The sequence below is a fragment of the Coffea eugenioides genome, chromosome 1 (assembly GCF_003713205.1).
Source record: "Coffea eugenioides isolate CCC68of chromosome 1, Ceug_1.0, whole genome shotgun sequence".
In the NCBI taxonomy this organism is placed as follows: domain Eukaryota; kingdom Viridiplantae; phylum Streptophyta; class Magnoliopsida; order Gentianales; family Rubiaceae; genus Coffea; species Coffea eugenioides.
Genome location: NC_040035.1, coordinates 37,495,921 through 37,507,637, shown reverse-complemented (window position 1 = coordinate 37,507,637; position 11,717 = coordinate 37,495,921). Strand labels below are relative to the sequence as shown.

Below are 11,717 nucleotides of genomic sequence, written 5' to 3'. Positions count from 1 at the left end.
AATTAACTTTAGTTGAGCAGGTTTTTATTATTGCACAGGCGGACAACCTGTCAAATCTCAATTTCAATTTAAAATTTATTTTTTTCATGTGTAACATGCATCTACGACACTAGTGCAAAAAAATTCCCGAGACTAACAATACATAAAAGCTTAATCCTTCAAATGTTAGGTTATCCTTCTTTCTAATGCATGTTAGTTCTGAATTCCCATTACTAGAAATTGTTAGCTATTTAAATATTTAATATGCTAAGCTTTAATACCTTAAACCAGAAATAAAGACTTTTTGTTCTAAATTTGGCAGTTTAATAATAACAAACCCCTCAAAGATTACGCATTTCTTACTTTGCCCCCATTATTTTTAAAGAGGATCAGTTTGCCCCGAAAACTTTTCAATATGTTGCACTGTAATACAATCGACTGAGAATTGCAGGCTAAAATTGATTTCATCAGGTGATGTGCCCATTATGCAAGGAAAGAAGAAGTCTGGTATCTATTAATTCAACAATCTGTGGATTTGGAAAAACAATCTACACTTGAATGCCTTTTTATTCACAAATCAATGTTTGCATTTATAAAATGAATGCAATAGTATCCATGTCATTCTTTTACATGTGAAGTCACATGATAATTCACAAATCATTGCTTTCATTGAGGGAAAATATGTCATTTTTGTGCATTTTATGCATCTAAAATGATGATCTTTGGTCCATAGGAATTTCTTGAATTGTTCATATCATACTAAGAATAACTTTTTAAAAAAATTAATGGACATAATACTGTAGTTGGACAATGAGGCTAAGAAAGTGAGAATCATATACTTTTTGATGATTCATTTTTGTAATTAACCTAAATTTGTGTTCCCTACAAGTATTGCTTTTTTCTTTTGTTTATATTAGTTTTCCACAAAGTTATTTAGACTAGTTACCATGTCGTATGTATAAATATTCCTTTTCTGTTCTAGATTTCTAAGATTTCAATTGTAAGTGATTAATTTACGTTAGTTTCCATTCAGAATGTTTAAAGTACCTACTCATTGCAAATAAAAACAATTCAAAACACAAAAACAAGTCAATAGAGAGTTAGGAATAGTTGTAGCTAATTTTTTATTCTTATTACTCTTTCACGAGTCAACTATCTAACAAAGGTTAACACTTTTTCCTTCAACCCCTTTTCTCCTTCACCTATCACTTTTCCTCGTAAAACCAAAGAAGACAAAGATCAAGTTTTTTGCAACGTACTTATTTATCCTTTCACACTTGTCCTTCACTTCCCTAACCCATGTCCATGGTATATGTGGAGAGGAAGCGGAGCCAAATAGGGAGCTGGAATGATTCCGAAGGATACAAGGTCTGTGTGACCTTCGTAAGCATTTATACATGCGCTGTACTGCTCAAACTTATTACCATTCTTCACTATAAGATGGATCCTATAAAAGTGTTCCATTGTGAGAGAGTATCATGTCTCTACTTTGCCCACTGTTTCAAATACTAACTTGGTCTTGGCCTGTTTGTTGTACAAATCGACTGCCAATTTTCCAAGTTCAATCCGACGGGGATTGTTTGGCTCTAGAGGTTCCCAAGGACCATCGAAAACTGTTGTGGTATAGAACCTATAATGTAATTAGGAATGGATGTTTTGGAGTAAGAAAACTTAAATTGACACAAAATGGAATCGAAATAAGATCAGCTCTTCTATTAATTGATGAACTTCAAATCAGATTACAGAATTGGATTTGGCGGGAAAGAGGAGAAGGTGAAAAAGAATGCAGGAAGACTAGATACAGAGAATCAGAGGGAATATTTCCTCTGTGATTGCAGAAACAAATCTTGACAGAATGAATGACTAACTATTACAGGATCGTGACATTTTATAGTAAACTACCCTAACTAACTTCTTTAAGTAACGAATGAATGACAGACACGTGTAAAATGAAGCTTCCAGTTTGTTTATCCTCTTCCCGCACAAGAACAGCATGAATCCAGGAAAAGCGTGGGTTCTTGGACACGCCTTCTCCCTTTGTTCCCGCGCTTTTCCTTTCCCTGGTCCGCGCCTTTCCTCTTCTATGCAATGCTAACTGATAGTCGCGCCTTTTATTGGACTTCCTTCTGCTACTTCACGCCTTCCTTTATCTACTTATCACGTCTTCTTCTCTTTGACTACTGACTTCATTACAATACTCCCCCCTTGCAGTAAATCTTGTCCTCAAGATTGGAAGGTGGGAAATTGTTGCCTAATCTCCTCAGCATCCTCCCATGTAGCTTCCACAGGATCCGTGCCCCACCAGTGGATTAACCACTGGGTTGCAGCAGCATTACGTTTCTTCACCATTCTCCTACCAAGAACAGCCACTGGTTCCACCTTCCAATGCCCCTTTTCATTGGTTTCTGGTAGTTGGAGTGTAGATGTGATCTTATTCCCTACTTTTCTTTTGAGCAGGGAGACATGAAAAACAGGGTGGACCTTTGAAGAAGCTGGTAACTTCAGTCTATATGCCACATTCCCTATTTTCTCCTCAATCCTGTAAGGTCCAAAATATTTGGCTGAGAGTTTGGTGTTTCCTCCCAAGGATACTGAACTCTGTCTGTACGGTTGCAACCTTAGATATACCCAATCACCTTCACTGAACTCCCTTTCACTCCTCCTTTCATCAGCATATCTTTTCATCCTCTCCTGAGCTTGCTTCAAATTTTGTTTCAGTATGTTGTCAATCTGTTGTCTTTCCTTGATGTACTCGCCCACAGCAGCTACCCTGGATTGAAGGTATGGCCCCAGAGCTAGCTGAGGAGGGGAGAGGCCATACAATGCCTCGAATGGAGTCATCTGGATAGCAGTGTGGTATGAAGTGTTGTACCACCACTCTGCCATAGACAGCCACTGGTTCCATTTCTTTGGTTCTGTATGTGACAGGCACCTGAGGTACATCTCTAGCACCTGGTTTATTCTCTCCGTCTGACCATCAGTCTGAGGATGGTAGGCTGTGCTATAGTTGAGTTTTGCTCCCAGCATGCTGAATAATTCCCCCCAGAATTGACTGACAAATATCCTATCCCTGTCTGACAACATACTCTGAGGAATCCCATGTAGCTTACTGACATGATCAAGGAAAAGTCTTGCTACCTTTGGGGCATCAAAGGGATGCGAGATACTGATGAAGTGGGCATATTTGGTAAACCTATCCACCACCACCATGATAGTGTTCTTGCCCTTAGATTGCGGTAGTCCTTCAATGAAATCCATGGTGACCTGACTCCATAAATGTTGAGGTATAGGTAATGGTTACAGTAAGCCTGGATAAGCTACATGCTCATCCTTGCATTTCCTACAAGTGTCACATTCCAAAACCATCTTTCTGATCTCTTGGTACATACCTGGCCAGTAGAATAGTTGTTTTGCTCTCAGGTAACTGGCCTGTATGCCTGAGTGTCCCCCTACTTGTGAATCATGCAGTGCAGTGATAATCTTTTTTCTGATGTCACCTTGACTCCCTATTACCAACCTCTTCTTGTATCTGAGTATGTTGTCCTGGAACGTGTAATCTGGTACCTGTGTGGGAGTAAGTAGCACCTGTGATATGATCTCCTGAGTCCACCTGTCCCCTTCATAGCTCACCTTCACCTCCCTGATCCAAGCAGGTACTGCACAGGATAAGGATGTGCATTCCCTTAACTCCTCTCTACTCTGTCTGGAAAGTGCATCCGTAGCTACATTGTCCTTCCCTCTTTTGTAGTGAATTTCATAGCTCAGACCAAGCAGTTTGGTGAGCCACTTCTGTTGGAGAGGGGTAGTGATTCTTTGTTCTAGCAGATACTTCAAGCTCTGGTGGTCAGTATGTATGATGAAGTGGTGCCCCTCCAAGTAATGCCTCCACTTGGTCACAGCTGTTACTAAAGCTAGCAACTCTTTTTCATAAATTGATAGCCCCATATTCTTCTGTCCCAAGGCTTGGCTGAGGTAGGAGATAGGTTTTCTGTTTTGCATTAGGACAGCCCCTATGCCCGTATGGCAGGCATCTGTCTCAATGACAAATGGTTGTGTGAAATCAGGCACTGCTAGCACAGGGGTAGAGCACATAGCCCCTTTTAGATCCTGAAAAGCCTTCTCTGAGTCTGCATCCCAATGGAAGCTGTCCTTCTTCAGTAGGTTGGTCAGGGGCCTTGCTATAGCTCCATATCCTTTGACGAATCTTCTGTAGTAGCCTGTTAGCCCCAGAAATCCCCTTAGTTGCTTAATATTAGTTGGTTTTGGCCAATTCTTCATGCACTCTATCTTCTGAGGGTCAGCTTGAACTCCTCCTGCTGATATTATGTGCCCCAGGTACTCTACCTGTGGTTGAGCAAAAGAGCACTTGCTCATTTTGGCATATAGTTGATGCTGTCTTAAAATGTCCAACACCTCAGTAACATGCTTCATGTGTATCTCCATTGTTGGGCTGTAGATTAGGATATCGTCAAAGAACACCAGCACATGCTTCCTCATCTGTTCCTGGAAGACCTGGTTCATCAGGCTTTGAAAGGTTGCTGGTGCATTGGTCAAACCAAATGGCATGACCTTGAATTCATAGAGTCCTTGGTGAGTTCTGAAAGCTGTTTTTGGGATGTCTTCCACCCTAACCCTAATCTGAAAATATCCAGCTCTCAAATCAATCTTGGTGAAATATCTGGCTCCATGTAGCTCATCTATTAGTTCTTCAATCAGAGGCATAGGAAATTTATTCTTCACAGTTAATTCATTCAACTGCCTGTAATCCACACAGAACCTCCATGATCCATCCTTCTTCTTAACCAATAGCACTGGCGAGGCAAAAGGACTGCTGCTGGGTTGAATGATGCCCACTGCAAGCATCTCTTTCACTAGTTTTTCAATTTCTGCCTTCTGAACGTAGGGGCATCTATATGGCCTTACTTGGAAAGGTTTGGCTCCTTCTTTCAAGACTATGTGGTGGTCCTGACTTCTAGTAGGAGGCATTCCCTTTGGTTCCTCAAAGATATCCTTGTATTGATCAAGCATTTGTCTGATTTCAGCTGGTGTCTGTCCTGAAATATCCCCCTCTTCTACTGCAACTAGCTGTGCCACCACCCCATATGCCTGCTTCCTCAGCCACCTCTCCAGTTTGTTTCCCTTGAACTTCTTCAATCTGGGATTGTTGTCTTCTCCCTTTAGTACTAGTCGCTGCTTCCCTTGGTGAATCCTCATGCTGAGTTCCTTGAAATTGAACTCTATGGGGCTGTGCTTAGCTAACCAGTCAACTCCAAGGATCATGTCACAGCCACCTAACTTCAGTGTGTGGAATACATGCTGAAATTGATGCCCCTGCATTTCCCATTGTAGGGGTTTATCCAATCCCCTTGAATGCACCTTGTCTCCATTGGCAACATTAACTATCAGAGTTGGCCCCTGAGTACCAAGTTTTAATTCCCTGGCCAGTTGCTCATCAAGGAAACAGTGTGTGCTGCCACTGTCTATTAGTGCAGTAAGCTGTCTTCCTTTGATATTCCCCTTCAACTTTATGGTTTGGTGCCCTGCTCCTCCAGCCAAGGCATGTACTGACACTTCTATGTGCTCATCTGCCACCTCCCCATTAATACAGTCACAGTATACCTCATCCTCTTGCTCCTTATCTCCTTCTGACGTCTTCTCCTCATCAGCTAATAAGTAATGAACATGTGTTTGCTTGCATACATGTCCCATAGTATAGGGCTCAACACATTTGTAGCACAATCCTCTTTCTCTCCTCAAGTTAAACTCTTCAGGGGAGATTCTTTTGAACTGACTTTGGGTAAAGATGTTCTGATTATGAGTCTTATGGGCATGCTTAGGGGGGTCTGGGATCCCTCTGGAATGGAAGGGAGCCTTTAGTTGGTTCTTCTGGCCACTAAAGCTAACAGGAACAGATTTGTGCATCTTCTGTGTAGCTTTTAAGTTCTTTTCTTGCAACTTAGCTATTTCAATGGCATCAGCTAGGGATCCAGGTTTAGATATTTTAACCATATTGACAATTTCCTCCTTTAAACCACTCATAAAACATGCTTTATAATAGGAATCTGACAAGTGGGGTAGGGAGGGCATTACCAGGGCCTTCAGCATTTCAAACTTTTCCAGGTACTCAGATACTGATCCAGCTTGTGTTAGCTTGTTGAATTCCTCTATGGCTTCTTCAGGCTTCCCTTCTCCAAACCTCACACACAGAGCAGTGGACAACTCCTCCCAGGGTATCACTTCCCTTCCATGGAAGACTCCATGGAACCAGATGTCTGCTCTGTCTCTGAAATAGAGTTCTGCTACGTCTGTCTTCATATCCTCTGCTATTTCATGGATCTTGAAGTACTTGTTCGCCTTCCTGATCCACTCCCTAGGATTATCCCCATCAAAGGTTGGTAGATCAATTTTAGGCAACTTACTGGTGTTCCTGAACTCTCTTCTTCCAGCTCCTTCTTTTTGCGACTCTAATCTAGCCTTCTCTGGTTGAGATACTTCCTTCGAACTGCTGCTTCCTTCCAACTCCTTTCCTCGATCATTCATTTTAGTCATTAGCTGAGCCATCATGTTCATCATTCCCTCGTACTTTTGATCAATCCCTTTCAGCAGCTTCTCGGTGGCATCCTGCCTGAATTCCATGGACCTGATGGCCTGTTCCATCCCCTCATTCTTGTTAGTGAAGGTTCTGACCACACTCCCCAGTTCTATTATCTCTCTTCTTAGTGTTTCTTCCTGGTTTTTCGTCATCCCTATGGCTCGTGAACACAGCTCTGATACCACTGTTGTGGTACATAACCTATAATGTAATTAGGAATGGATGTTTTGGAGTAAGAAAACTTAAATTGACACAAAATGGAATCGAAATAAGATCAGCTCTTCTATTAATTGATGAACTTCAAATCAGATTATAGAATTGGATTTGGCGGGAAAGAGCAGAAGGTGAAAAAGAATGCAGGAAGACTAGATACAGAGAATCAGAGGGAATATTTCCTCTGTGATTGCAGAAACAAATCTTGACAGAATGAATGACTAACTATTACAGGATCGTGACATTTTATAGTAAACTACCCTAACTAACTTCTTTAAGTAACGAATGAATGACAGACACGTGTAAAGTGAAGCTTCCAGTTTGTTTATCCTCTTCCCGCACAAGAACAGCATGAATCCAGGAAAAGCGTGGGTTCTTGGACACGCCTTCTCCCTTTGTTCCCGCGCTTTTCCTTTCCCTGGTCCGCGCCTTTCCTCTTCTATGCAATGCTAACTGATAGTCGCGCCTTTTATTGGACTTCCTTCTGCTACTTCACGCCTTCCTTTATCTACTTATCACGCCTTCTTCTCTTTGACTACTGACTTCATTACAAAATCTCTATTTCCGAATATTCTATCTTTTGCGTCAACGCTGGCCACCAGTACTAGTGCTAGCATTGCGAGGACTAGAGGGTTATAATAACGAAGAGCCATTTTGGTGTGTTTGTGGATCTGTGCTTATGAGAAAAGAGAAAATGTCTGTGGAAAAAGAACTTTTTATTCCTGGGGTAATTTATAGAGGTGAAATCGAAGAGGCTGCTCTGCATTTCTTTTCGTACATTCTCTCATTCGTAATTAAATGGCTTATCTTTCATTTAATAGCCTTGAATATCATACACTTTAAATTGATGCCTTGATGCGTTTATCTTATCTTATGCATTGATTCCACTGCACCCTTAAATATTTCAGTGTCCTAAAACTTTAGTGTGCGCGTGTGTCTGTTTCAGTGTACGGCTGTACGCACATGTGAATCTATAATGTTAAATTATTGTTCATCTACTCATGTCTTAAGCGAAGTTTTAATGTTTGAAAAAGATCTGTTATTTAAAAGTTCATTGTTTACTTCGTAACAATCTTCTGCTGTTAGGCTCCCAGGCCACGTCTTCCCAATGAAACGTGATGCCTGTTCTTGACAGGTTTTGGTGCAGCCTTGATAGGGGTAACCCTTGGAGGAATCGGCGGGAGGTGGCAAACCCTCAGAGCCCAATCCTATTTATTGCACAACCCATTCTTTTCTAGTTCAAACGAATCCATGTTCTGATTTGTCACAAAATTAAAAATATTGAAATCCTGCTGTCAATGTAAAAATTGTATCAATGAAGGATCTGTAAGAAGTCCTATAAGTGATCTATGATCTGAAAGTATGTTCTGATCCATAGTGATTATTGGGACCGAAACCACCCAAATTATCTTTGACCAAAAAATTAAAAATGTTCTGGATACACATAAGTGCTAATCACATCTTTCTTTCATTTTTTTTTTCTTGGGGGTAGGGGAGAGGGGGTTGGGGATGAGGATGGGATAAGGCCGTATTTTTGGGATTTTATGTTTCTTGATTGAAAAAAAAAAAAAAGAAGAAGCCCGTATGTGATATTTTTTTCTGTGGATTGGCTTGCACTCTGTTATCACCTATTTCTCAAAGCAGAATAGGCATCAATTGTGGCAATAATATCAATTCTGACTTGAGCATCTGCATTGATATTGGCCCAACTGGTATGACTATTTGTTTGATCCTGATAATGGTGATGAACCCATGCGAATTGCAGGAGATAAGGGGGAGGAAAGAGAAGAGATTTGAGCTTAGGACGTTTAACCCTTGAAATCTCAATTTTAATCACTACGTCTAGACCTCTTCGGTCATTAGTTGATAGTTAGCCATGCCACATTAAATACATAATTTTAATTAATTAATTAATCAGTTTCCTCCTCGTTTCTTTTTACGTTCATAAATCCCAAAATAATTTTGTATCATATCATGAACATTAATATTGCAGAAAAAAAAAATCCAACCATATAAAATCAACTAAAATAAATAGTGCAAAAGAAAATTTATAAAAGTACAGTATTCTACTTTCTAGGGAGTAAAGAGTTTACATAATTATTTCAAGTCCTTTCTTGTCTTCGGTTAAAGTTAGCTTAATCACTGCTGGAGATGTTCCTCTTCGATCGCTCGCAGATTTTTACAGCAAAACACAAGCGAGAATCTTGTCTATAGCTCCATAATTCCACCACATCACCTTTCTGAAGATGATTGTCTTTGACAAGCTGCATCCACCCATGGTTCAGAACCAGCCTATCATTCACGCTTGGCCACTTCTTGAAATCCATGTCATAACAGCGTTGTATACTATCCACTACCTTTACCTTAACAGTCTCAAACTTCTCCAGTAGCATAACTCTCTCTGATTGAGTCAAAACTTCATCGATTTCCTCGGAAATTGGAAGGAAAAACCTGCTTTGAGTAGAAGCAACATCGGAAGCTTCCAATCTTCTCTCAGTTATCAAACTTGCTCCCTGAGGAAGCACTAGCTCACGTCGAGGAGGCATTACTGCTCGGCTACTCGAAGCAGTTTCTGTTTCTTGTTCTTGATTCACCAGATGATCAGCCGGGGCATCCTCAAGGACGTAGACTATGCCAACTTCCATCATCTTTCCAAACAGCTTAATCGTCTTTTTCACCTTATTCTCCATCTTGCTATTGCAATTGATGGTGTTACGGATCAAGAATTAATAAATATTAATGATGCAAATCTGCTAAACGAATGGGAAGAAGAGAAGGATTAGTGTTGGTATGAGAAGAATGAAGTAACTATGATCAGGGCTCTTTTTGAAGGAGAGCTTCTCCTAATCATATACAGAATCAAGTTTCCAGAATGATAACCTTCTCAAAAGGGTTTTTCTTGCCGCAATAGGAAACAGTTCAAGAGATATTCTCCTTCTTCTTGTGGGATTCGGATGCTTGTTTCCTTAAGAGGTGAACTTTCGAAAGTTGAAACTTCCCACACTAGAGTTCTTGGATTTAAGGTGGACCCGATGCATGTATGTAACAAATAAAAAATATGAAGTAAAAGTTATTTTGATGGTAGAAAATGAATGGAATATTTTAAGGAAAAAAAAAAGAAATCAGAATGAAAAAAAAAAAAAAAAAAAAAAAACAGAGTACAAGAAATCTAAAGAGATGGAGATAGTAGAACGTCAGGATAACAAAACCAACTACTTTCGGATTGAGAAGGCGCTGGGACGTGACAGCAGTTTCAAGGTTTTATCCAACATGTGGTATGAATGAACGCTATTCTAAAAATTTGGATTTTTACCCAATTGCTTTATGAATTTAACAGTATCTAATTTTTACATTTATGTAATAAAAGTTATAAAAGTTGATTTTGATGAATTATCAATTCCCCTTCAACCTCCCCAGTCCCCACTCCTTAAATCTCATCCCTCACTTGCAAAAAAAAAAAATGTAAAGAAAAAAAAGGAAATTATCAATCGTTAAAGACAATGTATACTGCTTCAAAGCGATTTTATGGGAACGTTTCTACTCCTTTCGCATCCAGGCCAGTCCAAAAATTACATATATTTGTCAGTCATATCAGGTTTACATTTCAGAAGGTTAATATTGGAGATTTTACCAAAAGTTGGACTTGTTCTTTAAAGGGAAAATGACCTGTTTCATCCCTCACATTTTATAAAAATATTCTTTTCGTCCCTCACTTTTAAAATGAAACAATTTCGTCCCTGACATTTAAAAATTAAAGCTATTACATCCTTGAACCCAATTTTCAATCTGAATCAAACCACCTATCAACCTAATTACAAATTTTGGAGGTATAATTAATAGATTACTTGGTTAATTCAACTTGAATATAACTCAACTTGAATTCCTACATTGTCATTGTATACACTGATGGTTTCATGTACCTACCATATCATTTCAATTTAAATTTAAATACCAAATTTTGTATTTATGATACACATCTAGACTCGCAAGCGAATATACTAACGGTGCAAGAAAAGATTTACCCAAAAGAAAAACCCTACTATTCCAAGACAAATAATGGCCTTTATGTTATAATATTTATTTTTTTGGTTTGATAAATGTCATGTGAATATGATGAAATTGATCGAGTGACCTATCAATTCTATCTCCGAAATTTATTATTGGGTTATTGGATGGTTTGATTCAGATTGAAAATTAGGTTCAGGGATGTAATAGCTTTAATTTTTAAATGTCAGGGATGAAATTGCTTCATTTTAAAAGTGAGGGATGAAAAGAATATTTTTGTGAAATGTAAGGGATGAAACAGGTCATTTTCCCTTCTTTAAAACACAATAAACAATGGGTTTAACAGAATAAACAACGGCAAAATATTATTTGCACTTCGTACTCCCACCGTTTGTTTAATTATATGATTTAATTAATAAAAACTATATGATTAAAATGATAGTGAAAGTGTGATTAACCAAATTGAGAATGCAATTAACAGTTCCCTGGACAACATGCAAAAGAAAAATTCTGTTGTTGTCAATAGTTATTTCATGAAGTATAGCTCAGTAGAATGGGGTGTCAACAAGGACATTTAGTGGTTAAAAAGTAGAGTAAATTACAAAAAAAAAAAAAAAAACCTATGGTTAAGCGAACCTACAAAAAAACTTCCTATAGTATTAATTTTTAAAACATACACTCTGATATCCCATGGTTTGAACTGATTTGAAAAAGCAACGAAAATCGTTTGAATTAATGAGTTTAAGATACACGCACCTCTTTTGTGACTATTTGTGCTGGAAGCAAACAAAATTTTAGTTGATATACCTATTATACCCTTTAGGTGTAAAATATATAAAAAAAAACCTTGTGGTTAAGTGAACCTATAAAAAGGCCCCCTATAATTTCAAAGCATACACTCTCATACCTCGTGGTTGAACTAATTTGA

General features: G+C 38.8%; 1 protein-coding gene across 1 annotated transcript; it reads right to left on the bottom strand.

Moving 5' to 3' along the window:
• Positions 1 to 8,919: 8,919 nt before the first annotated feature.
• LOC113771818 (B3 domain-containing protein At1g05920-like) lies at positions 8,920 to 9,474 on the bottom strand. Its single transcript, XM_027316377.1, has one exon. The coding sequence runs from the start codon at positions 9,472 to 9,474 to the stop codon at positions 8,920 to 8,922; it is 555 nt and encodes a 184-aa protein (XP_027172178.1).
• Positions 9,475 to 11,717: the final 2,243 nt, after the last annotated feature.